Source organism: Anarhichas minor, unplaced genomic scaffold (assembly GCF_050575085.1).
Source record: "Anarhichas minor isolate MPS153535 unplaced genomic scaffold, ASM5057508v1 ptg000058l, whole genome shotgun sequence".
Lineage (NCBI taxonomy): Eukaryota > Metazoa > Chordata > Actinopteri > Perciformes > Anarhichadidae > Anarhichas > Anarhichas minor.
Genome location: NW_027466504.1, coordinates 6,227,968 through 6,255,221, shown reverse-complemented (window position 1 = coordinate 6,255,221; position 27,254 = coordinate 6,227,968). Strand labels below are relative to the sequence as shown.

The 27,254-nt window shown below is 42.7% G+C and overlaps 1 protein-coding gene across 1 annotated transcript in view; it reads left to right on the top strand.

The window, feature by feature from the left end:
- Window positions 1-12,038: 12,038 nt before the first annotated feature.
- The window catches only part of dntt (deoxynucleotidyltransferase, terminal), a 70,091-nt gene continuing 54,875 nt past the window's right edge, over window positions 12,039-27,254 (top strand). Inside the window, exons 1-3 of the mRNA XM_076076973.1 lie at window positions 12,039-12,232; window positions 16,811-16,985; window positions 19,070-19,180. Coding sequence (XP_075933088.1) covers window positions 12,039-12,232; window positions 16,811-16,985; window positions 19,070-19,180 — 480 coding nt within the window. The remainder of the gene's footprint in view (window positions 12,233-16,810; window positions 16,986-19,069; window positions 19,181-27,254) is intronic.

Here is a 27,254-nt window from a genome sequence, read left to right as displayed (position 1 = left end):
CAAAATTCAACACATTCTTCATTCAAATAATGCAGCTTGGTCAGTATGCGTAAGCACAGCTTGACAATATACGCTCGTTGCATGCGTAGTAACTTTTCAAAATAAACTTCCCATCTTCACATGAAGTTAGGTTTTGGCAACAAAAACACTTTTGGGTTGGGTATAGGAAAAGAGCGTGGTTGACGTTAACTTGACTAAAAATTCAAATGACTAGTGACTCAGTCACATGACTAACGACACCAATGACTCACGTTACAAACTCCGATGTCGACCTTACTTTTAGTTTTGCATGTGACACGAACTCCATCAAAGCACGAACACTATGGTGCCATGCCATGCAAGTCGGTGTGTCGTGTACACACGCTAAATGATCCCTAGGGCTATGCTACCAGTATGGCAAAATAGTTAGATTTAGATTGCCAGGATTGTGTCTTTTGTCCAAAATGATGCCATCAACTTCATTTCAAAGATACAATAATCCCATAAAAATTCTACACGTAGCAGCTTTAAATCACGTTACCTAAAACAACCTACTGCAATATCCTCCATATGCTAATGATTAGCATATATCTCCACCCTCCACCATATTATATATATTTTTGTGTTTTTCTTATGTAACAAAATAGGACTATAAACTGCATGTTTCTGCGCAACCCTAATGTACCATGACAATAAAGGAACCTTGTATACTTGTAACCTTGGATAAATCTATGTCCTGTCAGACGTCTCTGCGGATGTTGGGTAAGCTGACCTAAGGCCTAAAACAATAAAAACGCTCCGGGTACAGCAGCACCGAGTTTAAAGCACACAACCTGCCAAGTTCACACATTGTGCAGCCCTTTTCTGTCAGTTCTGACAGTGCGAAATCTCAGCCTCATCCAAAAACGGAAACAAAGATGACGACTTCTTGTTCACACGTGGCTGTCTTGTTCCGGCAAATTGGCATGTGGAGGTGTTGACGCGTGGAGCCTTCGTTAAAGCCTTCCTTCGGAATGAGCTTCATTTCACGATAGAGAGAGCAGCTCCGCGGCAACATGCCCACAAAATTAGCTTTGGTGCGTTCACACAGCAGCTGTGCAAAGTTTCACGACTGTCGTTATGTGAGAGACTTTTCTTTCCACATGTTCACAAATCTACGCTGAACGTTCCAAAACCACGAGCGGAACAATCCTGGTTTAAGGTTTTTTTGTTGTCCTTTAAGGCTGTGTTTCCAAAATCAAAATCCAGTATGATATACATTAACACCTCATTTTCTTTACATTGTATTCTCTCTTTTAACTATAGCCTGCATACGTTTTACAAAGCAAACATCACTTGTATTTCCGCACGCCGCTGCACATATTTGATCCCAACAACAAAGCCGCCATGTGATATATCTTGCCAAACACGTGTGCCGTCCTTTACTTTGAGTGTGACTTCCAGCCACGCGTGGGCACCGTCACAAAGATGGAGGATGACAGCTCTTTTGATCCACTACATTTCTCTTTTAACCCGTCTACCTGTGTGAGCGAACGCGTCATCAAAGAGATGGAGAACACCTTTATCAATGTACGCTGTGCCGGCTGACTGCCGTTCCTGTCCACACTGTAGCGACGACACCCACCCGCTCAGACAGAACTATTTTTCCATCGCCGCTCATTCTTACTGCTAAACGAAGAGACCTTGTAGGTGGAATGTGGTGTTGTATATGATAGCAGCTTAGATCTGTGTTGCCTACTCACTTGTGCCTATGTTCTCGAGGATCGCGATGACCTTTGCTCCATCTACTGTATAAACACCGTATGAAATATGCAAAGGAAGCCAAAGGCGAAGCTCAGCAGCAGCAGCAGCACACTCGCTGGATGTCATTCGGCGCCCCCAGTACAGGCCCTCTGCCCTCAGACACACGCTGAGTTACTGATGAGTCAAACAGAACTTAGCATAAAAATAGAAGAAAAAAAAAACATTCTTCCTCTTCTGCGGTGATTTAAGGTGACAAAAAGACAAACTTTTCCCCCTTCCAATAATGTAAAAACAGCAAATGGCACACTATACCAATAAGAGTGTTTATTGGTATAGTGTGCCCTCTCATCCGCATGCCTAATTACCTCTTTCACAGCCATTGGCGGTTGTGCGGCCTGCTATTTATGGTAGTTTGATTGATTTTTTCCCCCCGCCAGCTAAAACCCGCCCTAGTCTGCTGATTGGCTAGTACTTGTTGTCTTATTTGCAGGATTATTTAAGTTTATTGCAGATGAACCAGATGTGGATGGTTGGTAGGGTTAATGTTATGTTAAATTGTTAAAACTATTAAATTATGTTTTGATGTTTTTAATGGTTTTATGTGAAGTACTTTGAATTGCCTTGTTGTGGAAATGTGCTATACAAATAAACTTGCCTTGCCTTGATGATTTCAACATTACTTATTATCTTGATATTGCAAACTGATTAACAAGAACATTTAAAAATGGCAGTTAATATCAAAAGGGTTGTCTAATTGTTTGCAACAAACATTTTAGAATGAAGCGGTTAGCGGAGTCAAAAGATATACATGTCAGTAAATATATAGTTTTGTTTCACTCTGATTCACACCGTGATTGGACCTACAATAGAGCCGCAACGCTTACAGCGGCTGTTGTAAAATCTTCCATTTGACTGCCAGAGGCAACAGCAGGGCTGTTTGTCAGAAATAGAAGAGGAACTGGATGGTTCCAATGAGCAACAACACTCATAGAGTTAAAGAGTGCCAATGACTGAACTCTGAGATAAAGCATTTCGGAAACTGACAAATGCCTTTAGAGTAATGGCTTTAAGAGATAAGGGTGTCAAAACAAAAATATATGAGGATGCAGAAGGCAGATTAAATATTAACACTGCTCTGTCTGACACACATGATGAAGTATGTGGTAACGACAAGGTGCAATGACACACAAGGACAAAGAGACAAATCACTCTTTATGTACACAGAAGGCTCTCACTTTACAGTATACTGGTCGGGTAATCCATCAGCTAACTCACTGGCTCTCTTTTCTTGTAATGCTGTCCTTCAGAAGCCGTAAAAACGGTGAACCACCTCGCCAGCAAAAGCGGTTTTATTTCCGTCAATCATTAACCCTACCGTGGGAAAAGAGCCGAGTCTAATTTGATTAAAATAAACAAAAGATTCAGGTTAGCAAGACATCAGAGCATTTTTGTTTGTTTATGTCACCACATGGTTCATAATCATGCAAATTTAGGTCCAGTCAACGTTCTTCCCCCGGGTCATCCTCCCTGCAGTAGCTTTATTCCCCCACAAAGGGGGCTCCTAGTTTCAAAACCACTCATTATTTGTAACTCACTGCTAATGTGGGTAAATTGATTTTGTCACAATAATACCCCAATGAATACCAAGGCATCTCCATCATTGCACAAACTCTTAAACAAGGCTGGTGTGTTGAGCTAAATCAGCTAACATGCTGATGCATTTACACACCGGGGATGTGACAAATAAACAAAACAAAAATGCTAAATACTCGCCTGTGAATATTTCGCATCAAAACCATCCATACCGGCAGCAGTAGGAATTTGCAACGATTGCAACACTTTTTCAGTAAAGGTATTGAAAAGATTCTTGCAGACTTACTACCAGGATCCTATTGACCCAGAGCAGCGTATGGCAGCTGTCTGTCAGAGGTCAATTGTTGTGTAGCCCAAGCTATACTTGCGGGTCTCTGACTATATTTAGTTTTTGACAAATTGAAGTTTTGACCTGATGGTAGCGCTAGAGAACAAGTTAAGGGATCACCAAATTCATTAGGATTCATCACTGGGTAATCAGAAATGTACGCACAAAATGTTGTGCCAATCCATTCACTAGATGTTGAGATATGCCACTTGAGAACTAAATATCTCAACCTGCTGGTTGTGCTAAATGGGGACCATGAATATTTGCAAAATCTTTCAAGTGAAGTCAATTTATTTACATATTTCATGGCAATCCGTCCAATTGTTGTTGAGCTATTTCAGTCTGGACCAAAGTGGTGGACCGAATGAGCAACATTGCCATTCCTAGAGCCACACCACCGGTGTGATAGGAACAGAAGAAAGATGTCCAGTATGTCTGTAGTATTGAATGAATAGGTTATCGGAAAATGCACATGGGATCACAAAGTAATTAGTATTGATCCTCTAGGGACCATGAATATCTGCAGCAAATTTCACGGCAATCCATTCAGCAGTTATTTATATAATTCACTCTGAACCACACACAGCAAAATCATGGTGGCACCCTGGGAAACGCCAGGGGATCACACAATCCTCTGGGGACCATGAATGTCTGCACAAAATGTCATGGCAATCCATTCAATAGTCGATATATTTCACTCTGAATCACATATACCAAGCTAAGGGTAGCGCTAGAGGAAACGTCATGGGATCACACAATCCTCTGGGGATCATGAATGTACATCATGTCAAGGCAATCCATCCAATATTTGTGAAGAAATTTCAGTCTGGCCCAAAGTGGTGGACATTGCCATAGAGCCACGGTGCTAGCGAGGCGTAAAATCAAATACAGCGCACAGAGGTCCACACATCTGAGTGCACTGTGAATGCTCATCTCTGCAGCCTTGAAGCTGGTTAAATAGAAAGTGTGTGTATAGCCGCGGTGAAATATTTACGTTCAGTACAAGCGTGGGTTTACCTGCATCTTAATAGAGCGTGGGTGTGCTGGCTGGTATAGCTGTGGGAGCTATCAGTCAATACACATACGGAATGTATATGTGTTTTTCAGATCAGCACTGGTAACTTGCACATCAAAGCCCCATGCTCTGAAACATTAATCATTTTGACTCATAAATATCCACAGTGAGCATATTTGGGGGGGGGGGGGGGGGGGGGGGGGGCTTGGGGGAGATAAGCCTGCGAGATATGTGAATATGATTCAATATTCTATCTAACATGGAATCAACTCAGGGTCAGTGAATAATGAATAGAAGAGATTGATGCTCTAATTAGTTAGAAACAAGTGCATATAAGTGTCTTACAGGATGCATGTGAACAAACGTTTCTATGGGCATGCCAAGGTATTACCGAGGTTTAATATGGATCCTCAAACTACTAAATATTAGGAAGTTATAAACCCATGCTCCAGTTATTTCACGGCATAAAATCCTCATTAGACAGCTTTCTGCCACCCTCACGACTGGAGCAGATTTAATGATACTTACTTATAAGTAGGGATCACAGCTTTATTATCCCCCGAGTCTCATTTCACAGTTCTTACCCGCTCTCCCACTGATACACTGACATCCTGCGCTCATTGTGTCATCGGGCCTCTCTGCAACATCGGAAGGCCCTCAGAGAGACGCGCAGCGCGGATGACGGACACAATGCAAAGGGTGCAATTTTTAAAGCAGAAGTTGCAACTGATGTTCTGACTTCCACATTAGGAGGGCGGCTGATTACACGCTGTGTAGGAAGTAATACAAGCTGCTAGGTTTACACTAGACACGTTTCATATCCCGTTAACTCTCCTGTTTTTCAACTTTGGACATTCGCAGCGCTGCGAGCACAATTTAATAATTCACAGTGAAGTTCAGTCTTCAATGTATTCAAGAAATAGCCATTTGAGACGTTTAGGATTATATATCTTAACAGGAAGAAACAAACTCCTTTCAAACACATTTGACTTTAAAAGATTTACAAGGGTGTTACAAATGTTTGGCATTGTAAACCGTGTTTTTGACAAGTTTCTTTTTTTTTTAGCAAAACCGACACAAATAGCTGGAGGAGAATGTAATCATTCTGCTGTTTTTAATATCATTATAATAACTGCTCGGGAGGATTTGTCAATTTTCATGTAATTAGAGTAGCAAACTGAGCACAACCACATCCCAGATATGATCCGGACCGGAACAGATTAGTAGATTACGTAACTGCAACAGGGACAGAACGAGTGCTTTCTGGAGAATTCAGGTGAAGATGTGAGGGAGTAACTCACCAGAAGTCTTTGTCCATTAATTCTCAGTCTGTTCACGGTGGGAACACATTCCTGCATTTTGTTCTGAGGGTAATAAACACATATTGGTTTACTGTCTTGAATTCCCATTTAACTACACAAATCTTATCTCTTTATTTTTACACTTGCTTCAGCTGTTTTGGTCCAGTATGTATGAAGAGATCTACTGAAACATGAGATTACACATGATTCACATTAGCTTGAATGAACTACTGCACTTTTAAATGCTGAGGAAATAGGTCCCTTAGCGTTGGTTTTTCGATCATTTCGTCTCCTATTTGTTCCTTGTACTCACCCTGCTCAGAAAGAAGGCTACTTGCGCCTGGTCCCACCCTTCACACTCCTGGGAACTGGGAACTCTGGACGGCAGGTTCATTTGTGTCTCGACGGGGAACCTGTGAGCAGGAGTGTGCTTTTCGAAGTACAGTAATAGACTGACCCGTCACGCACCGCGGCTCCAACACAGCAGCCGGCTTCAACAGGGAGAAGTACACACAGGGAGGTCACCTCATCAAAACCAACACATACTCTACCGTCTCCCTCTTCGTCACCCATAAGTAATGTAGCAATTCATGATATTTTGTAAATCAAAATCTGTCCCCAAGATTGCATTGCAGCATCCACAAAAGGGAAGCAGGGACTTCCTAAAAGTATATATAAAAGTCTTGAGAAACCAAAGTTTCATAATGGAGTGTTACTTGACTTTCACTTTTCCGGGGCTCGCTTCATTTACGAGAGTGAATTCATTGTACATTTATTTTCATTTCAAGGTGTAACTTTATTTGAGGTGCAAGACTGTTCTGACTCCAAAGAGGGGAAAGATTGCTGAAGTGGTAATAATAGCAGCATTGTCTTTAATGAGTCATGTAGTGAGTGCGTTCAATCAACTTTTGGAAATTCTCATCAAGCCAGGAAATGGGGTGTTTTTTGTTGTTGTTGTTGTAGCATCTCCATATCAGGAGGAACAGAGATCTAAATATAATATGATAAAAAGACCCAAGATGAAATAGATTTCTTGGGGTTTTAGCAGACATGTGAATGTGAGTCATATAATGTTAAAAATAACAAAGCCAGATTTGAGAATTTGAATATTATTTTTGGATGTACCAGTAACTACCCGGTCTCTCAGCCTACGAAAAAAGGACAGAGAAGTTGGTTGTCTCACTTGTGATTTAAAGGTGCTATTTACAAGAACAGCGCTAACAGTGCAAACAACGGCTAAAGTGCTGGCAGAGCTAACAGTGTTTACCTGCGGGGGAAGTGGAGGGTGGGTGCTACGCTTCCGCGCCAACAGAGTTATAAACTTAAACCGCTGTATCAGCACAGTGCCTGTGGGGCACGCTCACGTGCACAAACGTGCACTAAAAGCAGGCCCGGCCGGCCCTCAACAAAGCAAGGAGAAGCTTGGATAATAACACGTGCAGAGGGAGAGCGACTTCATTCTCTGCTTAGGCATTACTCCACTATATCTTTACACAGCAAATAGTTGTTTACTGTTATATTGATGCTCTGAATATCGAGTTTAGCACCTTTAAAACAAATATGTATTGTTTGCATATTAGCTTTTTTTTTTGGAGGCATGATTTTGGCCACCACGGTCTGATAACATCAAGCTTATTAGCTGCTAAACACACCACTATGTTCACCAGCTAACGTTAGCTGCTAACTCTGTATGTCTGTCTTTAGTGCTAACGTTAGCGTAAATACTGCGACACAGGCAAACAGCCCTGGCTCTGTCATTAAGTAACAAGACAATGCATCATTTTAACACCTTATGCTAAGCTAACCCGCTGCCGGTGTTAGCTACATTTACTTTATCGTACATCATGTTTGAGCATTAAGTATGGAGCTAAAGCCAGGAGGGGATTAGCTTACATTTAATTGTCACTACTTTGAGTTCACAGCACCTAGCCACTGTTAAAGTCAAACAGTTACAACATGTAATTCCCCATTGTACCACAGCATTTAATAAAAATGAGATACAATGTGTTTATTCGTGAGCTTTAGAACTTTTTTTGAACTTTGGAGAGAGACAGCTGTTTCCCCCTGCGTCCAGTCTTAACCCTAAACAAACTACATGAGCTCATTTTAATTCCCAGCAAAAACACAACAGTTTTGCCTTACTTCAATATTTTGGGAGATATCTTGATTTGCTTTCGATAATAATGAATAGGAGCCTTTGTGGTCGGAAACTGTGTTTATAAAATCTTAAGCTCGAATAGAATTAGAATAGAGCCTTTTCTAGATGGAAGATTGCAATTACTTTATTTTCTACATTTTCCAATTATTTCCAGTAATAGTGTGCATGTGGTTGATCCCCTCATTACCCAGCACCAAATTGAATCCTCCCTAGATAATGAACACCACCTTAAAACACATCCACACACTTCCTGAAACCCAATAAAACAAAAGGAAACCATTACTTCTTTTTATATCACGTTGTTTTGTTAGCGGGGTTATTTCTTCTGCACAGAATTTTTAGAAAGCTTTCTTAACCTGAAATATTGATGAAACAAAACAACAACTCTTCAGCAGGAAAACTGAATAATAAGACCTGTCATTATCTTAAGAGTGTGTTTTTCTCCCTTTATGATGCTCTGGTGAGCATTGATTCGAAACTATTTAATGCAGTAAAGGACCTGGCACGTTTTCTTTTTTTATCTGCCTCAAGTTAAATAAATCAATGGATGAGTTAACTTTTTAACCCCTTATCATCCAGTGTACGCTTGTTTTATCCCTTTAAGTAGCTTTAAAACAGCACAAATCAATATTTATATGAACAACAACTTTAAAAGACTAACTTGTCTGTAGTATAGACTGTATATAAAAAAGGGTTAGCAGCTTGTTATATACAGTCTATAGTAGAGGATTTAGCATCTGAAGAGTCACATATTTTGTCCTCGGGGGTTCGTCGAGAGCGAAACAGAGCTAAAAGGAGGGTTAGTATTAAACCGATGTGCGTCGAATTGTCAGAAACACAAATGACTACTGTTGATGCTTAGTGTCTGCGGGATGTGTTTGAAAAGGCAACTGTATGCTAACATGTTAGCAATATCAATGCTGTAAGAGTTGTTTTTAGCTTGTTCTGCTTCAGGGTCATTAAAACCACATTGTTCCACGCTGTCTGAGAGTATCACACACCATAGTATATATATTCTGTAGCTGAACGTTTAATACTTTGCGTAAGTAGCAACTCCATACTATGAAAATACCTCATTACAAGTAAAAGCTATGTATTATATGTGATGTTTGCTTAATGTTTTGATGGGTGCACAACTCCATCAAATGGAAATATTCTATAAATGTCTTCCGTAGCGGATGGAGGTAAAAGTAGCAATAAAACAAGAATTAAATTACTCCTTTGCAACTAAAAGTCCGGCATTAAAAGTACAGAAGTATTATATAGCCCACTCATGCTGACTGGGGCTTTTGTTATATGACATAATACTGGATTATTATTACTGATATAATATATGTAGAGGCAGTTTTTTTGAATGTTGCAGCGGGTTTAGGGTTGAGCTTTTATATTTATTGTTATGTAGTTTATTCTATAATAATGAGATGAAATCAGGGTTGTATATAACTTTTAATCTGAAATGTAACTTTTTACTTTAGTGAAGTAAAAATAAACTCTTAAATGCTTGGAGAATAAAGTAGCATAAGATGGAAGGGTAACACTTTAATAACTACACGCTAGAACTGGTACAAAAGTGCACATGGAAAACTCCGACTTAAGTTGAAAGGGCGAGCGGACCCGGGCCAGAAAGAATGACTGTTGACGGGCCTCCAATGTCCGTCAGTGTGTTTCTTAGTTTGCTGGCAAGGACACATGATGGAGGATGAGTATCCAGCTAGCCTTCCTGCTAGCAAGTCACTAACTAGAGGCGGAGCACGCTACCGCATCACCTCCGTTGTAAATAGAGCAATCCGGGAGACAGTTGGCTAACTAGCTGTTACATGATAACGACAATGTTAGATGACCATTTATCTGTTCATATGAGTGGAGTGAATGTGAACGTTTTATATCCAGCCAAGTTGTCCTGAAGGAGAATCTGTTTTTTTTTTTTTTTTTACATGAATGAATGGCTGAGAGGTATATATTTAAAAGTATATTGTTTGCATTTTGTAATAAATATTGACTTGACCACTTTGTGTTTTGTCTTTTTGACTTTTCTGTTGAGAAAATAACTGAGACTTTTGTGGGTTTTGAGGCACTGATGGCCTTTCAATGTCATTAAAACATGGTTTAAAAGCAAAATTAAAGCATGGTTTAAAAGCAAAATTAAAGCATGGTTTAAAAGCAAAATTAAAACATGGTTTAAAAGCAGGCCTAGGACATGAGTTTTTAGTCAAATGCCAGTCTAAACAGGTGTGTCTTGAGCTGATTCTGGAATGAATTCACAGAATCTGAGAAATGTAGCGGTGCAGGCAGAGCATTCCACAACCTCGGTGCTACTGCCTCAAAAAGCTAAGCTTTTAATGAGCCGCATGTCTTTGGTCTTTTATACACATTTCCACCAAATTCAACCTGACATATTGAACATCTTCAGACAAATTTTGGACAGCATTTTGAGTTTGGCTCACAACCTCACCTCAACCAAACAGACCATTAGGCCTGCGATTATTCTAAACAGCTACCAGACGATGTTATCGTGCATCCCCCTGATGAAAGTTAGATTGAGAAATTGGGTTCATTGCTCTTTTGCAGTGATTGCTGCTGGCGGTTGAAGAGCCATTTGTCTTAGTGATGGTAAAATTTCATCTGTCTCCGTTTGAATGGGGGCCAGCACCCTCATATACAGTTGAGCGATGATGATGGGTGGGGGGGGGGGGGGGGGGGGGGTAAATAGTCAAACAATTAGTCACGTCTGCCCCGTGACACCCGTTAACCCTCAGAACTCCACGCTAATGAGAGCAGCGTAATAAATTCTGTCTAGCTGATAGAGGCAAGGTGGGCTTATTAAAGAAATGAACAGAGGCTTTGTAATTAGAGTAGAATCAAGGCTGTCATGCCCCCCCTCCCCCCCTTTCACCTAAATCAACAAATCATTCCTATTTGGTCTACTGAAGCGGATGCATTATTGTAGATAATTACAGCAAAGTGACATTTAAACCTTTTCTCTCGCCTTGTTGACCGCTATAGCGGAGGAAATCAAAACAACACGAGGCAATGGTTCATGTCGTAATTACCTCTGTGAAAAGAAAAGGAATAGACGACTTCAAAAACATTAAATCCATTTTCATGTTCCTGATCGCCGCACATGCAATTCTTTTTCGACAGATAAATGTTCCTAATCATCAATGGCCTGCATATACAGTACCTGTGTGTGTGTGTGTGTGTGTGTGTGTAAAGTCCGTGTATGAGCTTGTGGGATCTCGGGGGAAATGCCCACAAAGGCTCTCATTTTTTTAGGCAGCAAGCTAATTAAAGCGGTGGAGCAGATGGCGCAGACTCGGTCCGGACATAATGAGCCGGTGAGTGGCGAGACGAGCCGGACATGGCAGGACAGCTGTGAGGGGTTCGCGAGGTGACCGGAATTCAGGCGTGTCCCAGGAGTTGAAGCTCCACTCCAGCCAAGAGAGAGAGAGTGGAGTCACAACTGCACAGAAAACTTTTGAGATGCTTTTTTTTTTTAAGAACCAACAGCACCAGTGGGCGTTCATAGAATGTGTTTGCCCTAACAACTTTTACTGGAAGTGAATAACTCCATGCCAAGAGGGTGTCTTTTTTTCGTCTTTCATATCTCTCCCCCCATCCTCAATCATTTGATCTTGGCAGGTGTGAGTTCTTTTGGTAAACACCAAATCCTCAACACCTGTTGCCAGCTTTTCCTGTCTGCCAACTCTCACCAACCCCGCTCCAACTGACACACTGTGCCACAGTTGGGCAAATAACAAAAAACGGCTACAACTGTGAAATAAACAACTGTGGCTTTCCCAAAGTGGGTGTTTTTTTTTCCTGGATGGAAGTTAAGTTGCCCACAACAACAGCAACAGAAGAAGAAAAAGCAGACATTCCTAGAGGTGCAGACATACTTTGGGTAGCTCAGCCTCAGAAGAGATGTTCCGATCCCCTGTTGCGCCCCGCGCGAGGAAGAGGTCGAGACCAGCGGAAGCCGGCGTTCCCCGGCGCCAAGAGGTGAAGTTTGAGGATGTCAGAGTGTACCTGGTGGAGAGGAAAATGGGCCGCAGCAGGAGGAGCTTTCTGACCCAGCTGGCCACGTCTAAGGGCTTCATTGTGGAAGACGTCCTCAGGTTTGGGAACAAAACGCTCACCGCTTTCTCGTTGTCACTGACCAAAAGCGCCTAAAAGCTTTTTCTCAACCTGAAGCTCGAGACGACGTGCTGATGGTAGAGCTAAGAGGGACGGAGGAGTGTTTTCTGTCTTTGTGTTGTAGGGTTTGACCTTGTGGTCGGCTTTCAAGGCTTGTTTGTAACTCACAAAGGCCTGTTTGAGCGTGTTCGTACTTTAAATATTCATTTTAGGTCTGGAGAAGCAGTTGTAAAGATGTAAATAATGTTATGATTGATTTAATTTAGGATTTGAACCTACAAAGATCAGGATGTTTCTCTGAGAAATTTATTCATTATTGAAAAGAGCCGATCTCCAGTGAGATTATCCGGTGTTACTTTGTGCTGTTTTCTTAAGAAAGTCCAGGTCCAATTATCTAATTAGAGAGCCACTGTTGTCTCATGAATACTTAATTAGAAAAGGTTAGGGCATCCATCCTTTCTCTGCTACTCCTTAGTGGATTTCCCCCCTGAGCCATAACTCACTGCTCCTACATAAATACGTTTAGGATGGGGAAAAATTGGCAAAAAAAAACATTGGAAGGAAGGTAACAGAGCACACACAAACGACGAATCGTCTAGTGTGCTGTAATTATGGAAACAGCATGCCTTCTTCTTCTTTTTCTCTGCCTCTGATTTGGAAGCATCTTTTAAATCCCAAACTGTGAACACAGCATAAAGTCCCCCCCCCCCCCCCACACACACTTTTCACCCGCAACGCTTCAGTCAGTTTTCCCTTTGAGGCCGGCGATACTGTTGATGCAGCCTTCGACTTTTTAAACGTCCACTTTGTTTTCGGACCGGGCAGCTCAAGACTCAGACTTTGAGCTCCTCAAGTGTGTGTGTGTGTGTGTGTGTGTGTGTGTGTGTGTGTGCCTCTGTGCTTCAATCGTCGCAAGGATCAATTTTACTTTTAGAAATTTACAGTGAAGGCAGTTTTTCCAAATTTATGTTCGTTTAAGTCAAAAGATTGAAGTTAGCATGTGATTTAGGTTAATTAAGGGTCCTCACGGGTATAGTATAACCTACGTGTGTGTGTATGTGTGTGTGCGTGCGTGAGTGTTTAAATGCGTGTTTTAAGTGCGCCTGCCAGCCGCGCGCCAGCTTGGCCATGGCAGCATTCCCAGAAACACAGCTTGAGCGCTCCTACGGTTACACTTGGCTTGATACCATTGTTTGAAACCAACAACAGGAAGTGGAGCGCGCCCGCCTCAAACTGACATCAATTCTGCAAGCCGACAAAACTGATATCAGCTGCAGTTTGACGGCAACACCGGCACATCCAGTCTAGTCCTACACAAGTATAGGCAGACTGCCTCGAGCATATGGTCGGACACGCACGCACGCACGCACACACACACACACACGCGCACACACACACACACACACACACACACACACACACACACACACACACACACACACACACAGTCTCTCCCCTTGGCCTAATTTCAAGTCTGATGCACATGAATATGGATCCAAATATCGACATGTTTGTCCCGGCTGATTGATGAGCTGCAATGAATGCTCTTTTACGGAATGACTGCCGTAAAGTTAGTTTAGTTCGTTTCGAGTTTAACCCCGTGTTGGCAGTGGGAAGGCTGTCAGCTCGCGGTCCATCAATAAATTGCTGTTTGAATGACATAATATTGATGACTTTTTTATTTCTTTTTTTGCAATACCTTCTTGCTGACATGGCTTTTTGTTTGTGAAACATATAGTTTTAAATTGGATATTTAATGGACATTCACTCCAGATACAACGTTGGCCTTCGTAGCACAACTGACCCTTCGCCATTAGTCCGGACTCGAACACAGACTAGCGTATCGTAGCGGACAGCTCCGACCAGAGTCGGATAACTATCCGGCTCTGCTCCATTGACTCTCATGCAATTGTTATCATTTCAATTGTGTGTTTTGATGAAAATAAAAAAAAACATAACAAAATTGCTACAGCAAAGTAAAAGGATAACATTTAGAATGTTTAAGGTTTACAGTGACTTTAGAGTGGTTGAAAGAATTTTTGGGACAGTGGCGAAAAAAATAGTCTGGAGCCGTTTAGACCAGCTGCTATAATCAAACAATTAAGGGAACGGTATCTGCCAATATGGATCATCAATGTTTGGCAATTAGTATCGGAGTGCTGCATCTCCCCGGCATAAAGTCAGCACCTTCACAGTTGATGATCCATGGAGAGGAAATAAAGAAGTGTTGTTCTTGTATTGCAGTGTAGAGCTAGACATATATATATATATATACACTACTTAGTGGATGTGCTAGCCTTGAACAGAGCTATTTTGAAACATAACCAAATAATAAGTAAGTTTAAATGCCATTGAACATTATTTCTAACGTTAGTACTACTGTGTGTGATCTAGTTAGCTGGACATGCTAACATTTGCAGCTTACGTTTGCAGCTTACGTTAGAGCGACAGACACACTGCTTAATCCATTCTTTTCACTTTTGCTCTTTTACTTTTTGTTTTGGAATGGGTAAAGAAACAAAACACCAGCCTATCCAACTGCAGCCACATTGCAAACAACACGTGGAGAAATCCAAAGCTGAGCTGTGACTGGACAATCACTGTTGGCCGAAAAAGGTTTATCAGCTGGTCAGATGGTCCATTCCTCACGTCGTTTGTATGTGATGTGACATCTTGGTTGACCAGGAAGCAGCTCCTATTCTATGATTTTAAAGATAATTTAATGTCATTTAATTAGGATATCTATTCATTATGATTCATTCACTACCAACAGTGAGCATCCCAGTGAAGATGTCTCTTGGGACCAGCTGTAAAAGGACATACTGTGTCTTTGATCTGCCTGTTGGAATAGGAGGGTATCTGCTGACATGAGACGAGAGAGAGAGAGAGAGAACGAGAGAGCGCTCCCTATCAAAGCCCATTGACTTTAGCCCGTCCTTGTGTCTGGGCTCCCACTGATTCCGGGAACTACAATCTGCTACTGGGCTCGCATTCCCACTCATTTGCATGTCAATCTGCCGTTTCTCATTCTGTGCAGCTATACGCGCAAGATGATGATCCAAACTTCAGGGGCTGGATTATATCTAGGTAAACATGGCACGAGGAGAGAGAGTCTTTTTCCCCCCTTCTTTTTCTATGATCTTTATCTTGTTCCACCAGAGCAGCTCAACTCCTTGTGATTTTAGAGCAAAATCAGCCACAAGAGCACACTCTCTGTTACCGTGGTTAGACAACTGTTCACGGCAAGTGATTTTGAGCTTTTTCAGATAAAAGCCGTGTCCCTTAGACACCTCAAATGCAATAACGATAATGATAAACTTTATTTATATAGCGCCCTTAATGCGGTAGGGGGTGTAGCTCAAAATGAAGAAACAAGAGAATAAATTAAAACAGGCAAAGATAAAAACCAAGCAAAATGTGAAATGTGTCTTGTTTGAGGGGCTCTTTGTCCATGTCTTTGTGCTGGGATGGATTTCATTCCTTTGTAAACACGGACCATTGGTGGCCGGACCGGTACGCTGAGCAGATAGAGGATTAGTTTCGCCAGTGATTTGGCCAATTAGGCCCCAGCCTGAGCTCTGCTGGGGCCTCTCCTAAAGAGTCTTTCCAGTGATTTACCCACGCCAGGAGAGAGAGGAAGAGGAGGAGCGTGCCGAGGGTAATTATGCTTGGCTGGGCGCCCTGATTGGGTACGGTAGTTAGACTCGGTGGAAGGAAGCGGAGGGGAGGAGGCCGCGATAAAAAAGTGTGTTGAGAGAAGTCTCGGCAGAGCTGGGGGAGGCGCCAGTTGAGCGGGTTCAGCTATCAAACGGCGGAGGGAGGCACAGCGGGTCTGTCCTGATTGTTGTTCACCCAGTTGATCCCCAAACAGCACGAGCAGGACCATGATACTGAGATCTGAGCTGCATTTCAAAAGCCTCTCTTGAACCTCTGGACTCTCCAAAGGCTGCTGAGATGAAACCTCGGATATTTATTTTTTCGGTAAATCGAGCGGTGAAGGAAATGCTTCACAACAGGAACAGGTTGCTGTTTTCAGTGATAAAGCTCTGGTGAACTGATTGTACTCTACCTGCCCAGCACCACTTGGCAGACAAACAAAGATAGCGACTAGCTGGTGAAGATAGCGATATAATTTAGCAGCAACAGGTTTTTCTCTCAGGCGTTGGAGGAGACCAAAACAGAGCAAAAAGAAAGTAAATATTGGACTTAAATTCACCAGGTAGCCAGAGACATGACACATAGAGTATGCTAATGTTGCTCTGTGTCTGCTATATGTCATATCAACTTTAAAGGTGATACAAATTTCTGTGTTGGGTTTACAGCCTTTTCCAACCACCCCCAAATGGCCAAAAATAATTACAGCTTTAAAGTTGATATACTGCATCATTTATTATTTAGATTTTATGTTGCGCTCCTGTGGTTCCCATACAGATGCTTGAAACTCGAACAGTTTTACACTCAATGATGCCCACCACCAACCCTTGAGCTTTAACAGAATGGAATAAAACCATAAAGTGAACAATGAACCTTCTGACAGATTATTTTTTCCGTGTCCACAGCGATAAGGTCACTCATGTGGTATCAGAGGCCAGCCAGGCTGCATCGCTGTGGAAGTGGCTAAAGGAGTGCACCCCGACCAATCCACCAGACATGCATGTGCTTGACATCAGCTGGTTCACCGACAGCATGAAAGAGGGGAGACCTGTTGCTGTGGAGACCAGACACCTCATTCAGGTTTGTGTGTGTGTGTGTGTGTGCCACAAAGCAGACATAAAACACAGAGACAAGATGTAGGGTAAGCACTAGATGGCACTACGAACCACACAGGAGGCTTTTCATTGAGCATGTTGCCACAAAATGAAAGGAAGTAGGCATGCACATGCAGTATTTGTGGTGAGGAAGCAAGTGAGGAGGGAGGAAATAAAGTGAAGGTATTTCATCTACATCTAGATGTATGTTGTTGTCCCGAAGTCACGTTATGCCAAGCTCCATCTACGTTTTTTTCTCCTAACTGCCCGTTCCGTCACGTGAAACATCCTGCAAAATGTGCCTTTCATCTCGCTCCGCGCGGCCACGTGAGCGTGGCGCTCCTAGTGGGCTGCATCATTAAGTGACGGGGCTAATGATGCCATGCTGACATTTATTGACCCATCTCCCCAGGTTACCGCGAGCGACACTTCTCTTGTCGCTTTGCGACGCAGTTCCTCTCCGAAGCCAACGAGGTAACGCGCCGTGGCATTTATGTGCGCGACGCTTCCAGTAGATTGTTTTTATGAGTCATAAATCCATTTAAGGAGGTACCATGTAGAGATATACTATTCCCCAAACAGGCCACTTCTTGGGCACATTCGCCTGCAGTGCTTCTTGATAGTCTGGAAAGGCAATGTGTTTTACCATCATAAATATTCTACACCGAGTCAGACAGGAATTTTAAGTGTTAAATCCGTTGAAATGTAATATTTTCCATTACGCCCTGGCTTGCGGAGAGGCTGTTTAGCCTGTTTAAGTGGTGAGGTGGTAAGATGGAATGTGCTGCTTGAAAGGAACAAAAGCGGGGAATGAGTGCCAGGGATTTAGAGTTTGCATCTTGGTTTGTGAACACTTGTTCGCCCTCCTCCTCCTCCTCCTCCTCCTCCTCCTCCTCCTCCTCCGAGGATGTTTGTGGGTCGGTGTGTAGGCGCGACCTCCCTTAGGAGGTGGAGGCTCGTTCACCTTTCCCCTGCTCAGCGGCCCGAGAGGATTTCATCAACCCACCTGAGTGCACCTACCTGCCTGTGTTGACTTCGAGGCTGGACACCACCTGGAGCATCTCTGTCTGGTTTTCGGAGGGGAGAGCAGGAGTGGTTACATCCAGCAAAGGTGAAGAGGACACTGGAGAGAAGGCCAGGCGGGGCTACGCTGCATCTAAGTTCACCGTAGATTAACTTGCCCGTATGTAATAACGCAGCCCAGATGGGGGAAACCAACCTCCGCATGCTGATGCACAGTTGCTGTCTCAACGGACCCACAATCCCATATTGGATTAAAGAAACCCGCAGCCGACGTGGAAAACTGCTGGAGAAACCCCCCCCCCCCTGTTGTATTTAGAAGGAGCACAGTTAGACAGTTTTACTTTTGATTGGCAGAATAAATTGTCCTGTGAAATATATTCAAAGTTATTCTGCTTTTTTTTTTTTTTTTTTTGGAGAAAATTATGAACATTTGTTAAATCCCTCACCGATTGATTCTGCCCAGCAGCGTGAGAGCTCTTTTCCATTATCTTTCTTTTGAGACACCCGTTCCTTCTGCAGCATCAGCCCCAGTCAACACAGCGCGCCGACGATATCTGTACACTCTGTATCACTCTCCCACCCAATCCGTGGGTATAATTTATAGACACAATGTTCCCTTTTGTGATGTCTAATTGTCTGCGAGAATATTAATGTTACACTGGTAATCCGTTTGACACATATATTACAAATGGGGGAACCGTTTCTTCGCAGAATGAAAAAAGGCAATTTACAGGAGGCAAATTGGATGATGGCAAGCAGATCTGTAATGCCACGGGTTAGGTAGCGTAATGGATTTGGATGCCACCAGACTGTGAGATGAGTGTCATTAGCCTGTTGCCCTGGAGACACACAGTCATAAAAATAGCTTCTCCAAGGCAAATGGCTACATTTTTTTATGTAATTCAATTTGAACTCCCCGGCTCTGTGTTCGTGGGGAACAGCCCGACACACATTGACACGTTTAGCCTGTCAACAATTTGCAAAAGCTCAGAAATTTAAGGCAACACGTGCATGTGTGGGTTCATAAGTCTCTGGTTCTTTTCACAGGACACCGTGCTCACATCGCCAGAAGGTTCTACACCCACTCCCGTGGCCGCCGTTTCTCAATACGCCTGCCAGAGACGGACAAGCATAGAAAACAATAACAAGATATTCACAGTAAGGAACTGTTACCTAACTTCACTGTTATGATTCTTTTTTATTGTTTTTTTTCCTGTTTGTTAAACAGATGATGTGTAAAAATGCACCATGATTTTTATTAGTAGAATACGGTCCCATTTGGAGTAAAATAGGCGTGGCAACCTCGTGATTATTAACATGTCGCTACCACGGAGATGTCCGGTCTGTGAGTTATCCGTTTTTTGGTCTTACAACTTTCACATAGAGTTTTCAGTTCATGAAAGTACATTTTAACATTTTTGGTCACCTAAAGTTCAGTTGTATAGAGCTCCACCCTCTCGCATCACTTCTGGTTCCAAAAAAGCCAAGATGGCGACGGCCGAAATGTCGAACTCGGGGCTTCAAGTTGGCGGTCCGCAAACCAAAGAGTGACGTCAGCGTATATACTTTGTCCATTTCCTCATATACAATGGAATTATATCGTGAGGAAATCATATATCCAGATGCACAATTACTTCGTCTTAATTGACAATAACAGCTCAACTTTCTCAGGAAATCTGATTATTTTGCACTTAGGTTCTTTAATTAAATAAGAGAAGACTTTTCATGTGTCAAGTATTATCAATTCACACAATTTTATACAAAACCATGTGGTTATTTAATATAGACTATTCATTAATTTATTGAATAACCAGAAAATATGCAATATCATAAAATGTTGTCAGCCCTGCTACAGCCTATGACTGTTACATGTTGGTCGACTAGAGGCCGTCGCTCTGAGGATCCAATGTAAAAAAAACCACCTCCTAATCTGTTTTGCTCTAATTGGACGGCCGGCCGGCTTCACTCACCAGCGCTCTGACACATCTCTCCCCAAAATACATTAACCTGCAAATGAGCAGCATCTGCAGCTGTGGCTGACATGCCCACGATCCCTGGCACGGACACGGCCCGAGGCGCAGTGTGATACGGCAAGATGGCCGACGGACGTGACACTCATCACAAGCAATGATGGATCCGTCCCTCTGCCATCTGGTGGGCAGTGTGTGCGTGTGTGTGTGTGTTAGAACATCAAGTTCCCACACAGAATGTGGAAGTGGTTCATCGGCTGATTGGCTCAGGTGTTGATGAGCATGAAAGAAAAGCAATTTGAAGACGTCACTTTTGGGCTCTGGGAAATTACAACTTCTCACTTTTTTTCTGGACTAAATTAATCTAGTTAAGAATTGAATCATAAAACAATCGGAACTATTAAAACAGCAATGAGTCCAATTGCACTGCAGTCACCGAAAGGAACAGTCACAGTCGCGCTAAAAGAAGATATAGAGGCAATAAAAACACTCTTGTACTCTTTTGCATTTCATTAATATCCATTTTGATTGCTTCGATCCCTCTCCGAGGCACGGTCTCAATGCCATATTTGGCACAGGATATGAAATCGCGGGTCTGAGATGTGTAATATTGCCGCGTAGTGACTGGCAGACCTGCGTGTGTGTATCTGTGTGTGTTTGTGTGGGAGTCTGGAGACCCGCTGATGAGCTTCTAGACCTATCAAGCACGGCTCACCGAGGGCCTGCGAGGCATCTGTTATGACATAATGACTTTTTTGCCTTCGCGGTTGCCGCTAAACTTACATAATGGACGGACGCACATGCGCCGCAGTTTCACCCACACACGTGCGTGGTCCACGTGGACAGACGCGCACAGATGTGCACACACTCCACCCGCGCCTCACCTGGGGCCGGCTGCTGTTCCGTTTCTTAGCCCCTGGTTTCTTTCCACAGCATTAACTCCATAATTAGCAATCCCACTCAATTTCCCCATCCCCGTGATTGACTCATTATCCGCACATAAAGCCACATCGAAGAAGACTTTCTGATTAGAGAGAGCGGCTGTTTGGGCCTTGATGAAGCCACAGGTAACACTCCACCATCCGTCTCCTATTACAGTACGTTCCCATACAACCAAAGTGATCTCTCGATTACGTTTCGGGGGATTTTTTACCCGGATTTCAGTCGCAGTTCTAAACACGTGGTTAAAGTTGTAAAGGAAAAGGAAATCCAAAACGTGGATACTTGGTTAGGTTCAGTAGAAACATCATGGTTTGCCTTAAAATGACTGCGTTTGTTACGTTATTTAAATTGTGGACGTAAATTGCTTTGTATTGATTACATTAAAAAAAATATATAATCCAGGAAATAAAAAATAAAAAGGGTTTCCGTCAAAATGGAAATGTCGATGCAGTTTTATTAAAAGGGTATATCATTTTTAGGAGACCAGGATGCCACTGAAGCAGATTAAATGCATCCACTTGAGATATTTAAGCCTCGCCCCTTTTTGATTGCAAACCAAGTCTCTGTTTGGATACAAGCCACAGCAAGCCAACAGACACCGGATGTGATCTACTGTGTTGCGGTGCTAATGAGGAGCAAGCTATTGATCCACAACCGTAAAGCTGTCCTCGATCCGTCCTGCCGTCTGCTTGATTGCGAGCCACAATAATGATGCAATCCCTGTGAATACATGTCTAATGAAAACACTTTTGAGAGACACTGTGTGTGTGTGTGTGTGTGTATCTGTCTTTATGTTGTAGACGATGTACTTTGTGATGTAGTGGGAAATGAAAAGGTTGACGATAACCTCCTCACTGCCTGATATCCTTGTAAGGCAAATGATAACCGATCATTTCCAACAAAAACTCATTATTTTCTGTACATTTGCTGGTTCCCAGTTATATGAGTTATTTCAATAGTGCAGATACAACACTTAAGGAAAACGTGAATTTGCAGAGATAGCGACATTAGCTGGTCGGTGCCCTTGCTGTAGAGTCATGTATGAATAACACGGCGTTGGAAAGTGGCCAGATATTGATTACTGGTTACTTCATGAACATTGTCAATAACAGGTGCTTGAAAAGTTCATTGTCCTCTGACTCCTTCCAGGCTCACACACACACACACACACACACACACACACACACACACACACACACACACACACACACACACACACACACACACACACACACACACACACACACACACACACACACACACCATGGTTGCCCAGTATATGTCAAGTATTATTATTTTTATATTATTTAAAAGAAAAAAGAAAGCCCCAGCTAATCCAACATTGTCACTTACACTCCAAATCTGGACTCCGCTATGAAACTCCTTTCACAATTATTAGATGAAAACACATCTGTTGGAAATTTTGAGATTTTGAAGATTCCTGTAGATTTAAAGGGACAGCGTGCAGGATTTGGCGGCATCTAGTGGTGTGGTTGCAGATTGCAACCAACTGAAACACCTGTCCGCTCACTCCTCCCTTCTTAAAGGGACGGTAAGACGGTAAGCAGGCGCGTGCAAAACCGTGGTAACGCTGTTCACCTCACTCAAAGGCCACCCTCACCATAGAAAACACTACTTTGAAGAAGGGCTCATTCTAAGCCGACGAAACACAACAATCCTTAGTTTCAGGTGATTACACGCTAATGAAAACATAGTTAGTATACTAATATTCCCTTTCTGCTGATGGATCCCTGAAAACTTCACAGGCTGTACCTTTCAAGCGTCTGCCTGTAGCATTTAAGACTGGTGGACTCTGGTGACCCCCTGAGCCGCTTTATGTAACTACCTCAGACTGCAGAGTGAATGCAAATCTGCACAACTACCACAACAGGGGACCTTAAGCTGTCTGGGACATTTTATTAGAAGGATAATTATTTCCTCGATGGTAAAAGATGTATTCATCGGGAGCAAGAACAGGTCAGTCAGTCAAATCGGGATCTGGCAGCTCAATCAAATGAAGCTCTCTTGACTTCGTTCAGTCGTGCTCTATAAATGTATGTGTGCAGAAAGAGTGTTTTCTTTTACATTACACTGCATTTAGTATTCCCAGTACTAACAAAGCAGCTCTTTTCACAAAAACACAGCCAGAGCTAGAATAAACTGGAAGGTCTGAGTTCATTTTCAGAAATAGGAAAACCTCATTGAAAATCACATGGACATTTGATATCATGCAAATTACACACAAAAAATCCTCCATCCTTAGAACATGACCGTTCTCATTATTGGGTGGTGCAGATCATTCAATTTGTTGAGACAAGAATGGTCCAAAAAAACCAAAATATTGTTGTTTATTTAATTCATATATATGTTGCATTTCCCATAAGCCTTAGACCACCAGCTCCACAGAATGAGGCGAGTCAGCGGATGAGTTGATGTGTGAATATAGAGCCCCTCTGTTTTTAAAGGTGCTCTATAAATAAAGAAAACCTGCAGCGTTCTTACACTGAAAGTTGAAAAATGAAACTTTTTGTCAACGAAATGTGTCTGTTTGAGTGTACAGAGGAAGATTATAGAAGAAGATCTTAAGTATAAATCACTACTTTTTATTATTTAGTCGTATTTTCTGTAACTAAGCAACCAATCTACTTCCTGTTTACGCTGGCTCCCGCACGCCCAGTGTACGGGAATAGTCATATGATATTTATTTTCAGGCGTGGACGAAAACCATTTTCTGAAAACGGTGCTGGAACGCCCGTGTGGACAGAGATCGTTTTCGTTTTTCAAAACCCCGGCTTTCAACGGAAGCGTATCAGTGTGGATGTAGCCTCAGTGTGTGCGTGTAGATGGATTCAACAGACAGAGTGAGAGGAGGAAATGACCTGCGAGGACGGTGAGGGGGAGGAGGGGCATCCGCAGAGCCAGCAGGGCGCGCTGGCGAAGGGGGGGGGGGGGGGGGAAGTAGGTGGTGCAGAGAGGTGTCAGGATCAGGAAGAGCGGTTGAGCATCATCTCAGCAGCAGCACCCCAGCGAGGTGTCAATCACACACCGGTAGCAAGCGGGCCCTTCATTCCACAACCGCGCGCTATTGATTTATTCATCCCCACTCCCTCTTTATCCTTCGCCATCGCCGCCTCGCTCGCTCTCTCACTCCCGTATCACTACTTCCTGCCCTTTTGTTATGTCTCACACCCCCGCCCCTCTCACTGTGCTCTCTCTCACTCTTGTTGTGTCTCGCTGTGACTGGGGAATCCACACCGTCTACACACACACACACACACACACACACACACACAAGTCAAGCCTACACCCCCCCTCTCTTGTATTTTTACAAGAATAGCCATGAGTCCTCTGCTGTCATAATTTCACTATAAGCCTAACGTACGCTGCCACAAAAATTGATATTTGTGTCTCGGCTGATTGACGTGCAGCATCGAACGCTTGTTCTCTGATGGCAACACACTAACACACACTAACACACACACACACACACACACACACACACACACACACACACACACACACACACACACACACACACACACACATACCAACATATACAAGCACACACAGTTTGCCAGACTAACGAGGGGAGGGAGAGGAAGAGGTACAGGGAGAAATGCCTAAACATCTTGTATTTGTTTCCTCCCAGCAAAAGGCCTCCGATGTATTGATAGCAGCAAACGCCACGGATGAGGAGACGGGTGAGGGGGGGGGGGGGGGGGGGGGGGGGGGGGGGGGGGGGGGTTGGGAGCACTCAACCTTAAATGCATCAAATAGATTTCCTCCGTTCCCCAGCAGAGTTAACATTCTCAACTCTAAAGAGCTAACAAACAAAAAGCCTTCAGGATCAGAAGTGCTTGTTCAGCTTTTAATTGGTTTTGGAAAACCTGTATGAAAGTTTTTATATACTTTTGCTTAGACATCTTGTTGGATTTCATACTAAAATGCCGTCAACTGTCCTTTTGAAGCCGTTCGTAGAAACAAAAATTGGAAAAAGTCCTTTTCCTCATCTGAGGTGAACCTTCAAATCCAGAGTGATGTCCAATATGACTACCTATTCATTAGATATGGGACAGATAACATCCACCTCCTAGCCGTTAATCATGTTAAAACTCTTCTCAGTGGGCTCTCTGACCTCCTTTTATGGTGTCCTTTTGCGCACGCAGCGAGGCGGGCTGCTGTGCGGACATGACTCGCAGGCATGTCCGTGCTTATCCGGTGGCGGGGGGTAAATCGGCGCGCTATATCAACGTCCCCGCGCACAGAGTCCCCCCCACCAGTCCTAACGCTTCATTAATTAGATGAATGCATATGCAGGGTGGGCTTTTGAGGCCCGCAGCGCTGACTCCATGCAGCTGCTAAGACAACATGACAGTTGACAGACTGGCCGCAGAGAGTGTGTGGGCGTGAGGTCTTAAAAATCAATTTTTTTCTATAGGTGAGATTGTTATAATTAGGTGTTCTGCTTGAGTGTGATGTTGCAACAAGAGACAAAAATGCAATTATGTCACCTCACTACACTTCAAAGATCTGATTTAAAGAAATACACCATCATTTTGGGGAAATTCACTTCTTTGCTCCCAGGAGTTGATTAACAATGAGCACAACATTGTCACAAGTGATATGATGTGTTAGCAAACTGTTGCGTTTTTACACATCCAGCAGATACAGAGAAACATTAGCATTCCATGGAGTCCTGTCTCTGGCCACCTGATGAATGCAAGTCCAATACTCACTCTCCTCCTTTTAGCTCTGTTTAGGTCTCCACCAACTCCTGGGGGAAATATCTGGCTCTTTATCCTCTAACTCAGGGGTCACTAATTGGCGGACCCAGACGGCGTTGTATCTGGACCCAGGACCTAAAACCGATAGATAATTGAGAATTATTCAATTTTGACGGAGCGCTTCTATTTTAACCGGCGCAGCTTTTCCAGCATTTACGGCACTTGTTCAGCGGTGCAGGAAACACGTCGATCAATTCGTTGTGAATCACATCACGTGATGCAGCTCAGCCAATCAAATATGGGTATTCTGACAAGTTTCCTGACTCGAGTGAGATGTACACACACACCGTGACACACGGGGGAGAGACGAGGAAAGTGATATCAGACCAGGAGAATAATTATGTGAGTCAGAAAAGTAATTTCACAATACAATTTCCAAATAGAGAAAAATGTTCAGAGAGACGAGAGTCTTTAACCAAGAATTGACAGACTCGTTTAGGTGAATTCTTCCAACGGGCAGTTTAAAACTAATATGTTTCATTTGGAGCAAACGTACCCACTCACATCTGAAATAAAAAACACAGGAAATAAACCTAAGAGCCCAATATGATCAGAATCATAACACACTAGTTCACTGTCCAACAATGATGTAAACAGAGAGAATAGAGCTGAAACAAGTGGTTTGATAACAACAGATAAAGTCCATGTACAAACAATTCTCTTGTTAGAAGATGAGAAAAATATAATATCGTGGCTTTTTTTATTGACATCACTTCACACCTGAATGAACTGAATTTAAAGCTGCAGGACAATTCAGTGAAATTCATTTTTATAAAATGAATTACTTTATCTTAAGATGCACATTTTTGAAAAGCTTTCTGTTATGAAATGAGAGAACATTTATTTATGTATTTCTATGTATTATTTATAATCCATCCAGTTAAATTTGAAAACTGAGAATAATAATTGTTAAAATATAATTGATGTGTACTTTCTTTATTTGATTTGACAGTTGTTGACTACACAGAGACGTTACTACTACTAGACTTCTTGAATATATATATATATATATATATATATATACTGTATATGGCACTAAATAGTGCAAGTTAGATATTATTGTAATGTTCCGGACCTTTTGGAAATTGAATTGAATACCTCTGCTCTAACTGCTCCACTTTTTCCACTAGCTTGTTGCTAACTTTATCCGTCTGCCGTTTGGCGCTGAACAGAGTGTATCAGAGCTTTTGTTTTTCTGAAAACAGCTGCACGCTATGTGCGTTTGAAAATAAGTTTGATGAGAGCAGACTGAACCTAAACAGCTCCCCGCGAAACAATTAGCAAAAAGATGCTAAAACTCTTTGTAGAGCCGAGGCAACCTGCAGAGTTGAGTGTTTCTTTTCTCAGGGTTCAAGGTCATCTGACCGTTAATACAAATGCATTAATTAGTGCAACTTTAAATAAGAACCAACACAATTTTAAACTCTGATTTCAGTAGAGAGATAAGACATGGACTGTGGTTGGCTTAATTTAGCATGCTGTGAAGAGAGCCCAGCTGAATCTTTGTGTATGTGTGTGTGTTGTATGCGAGTTTAC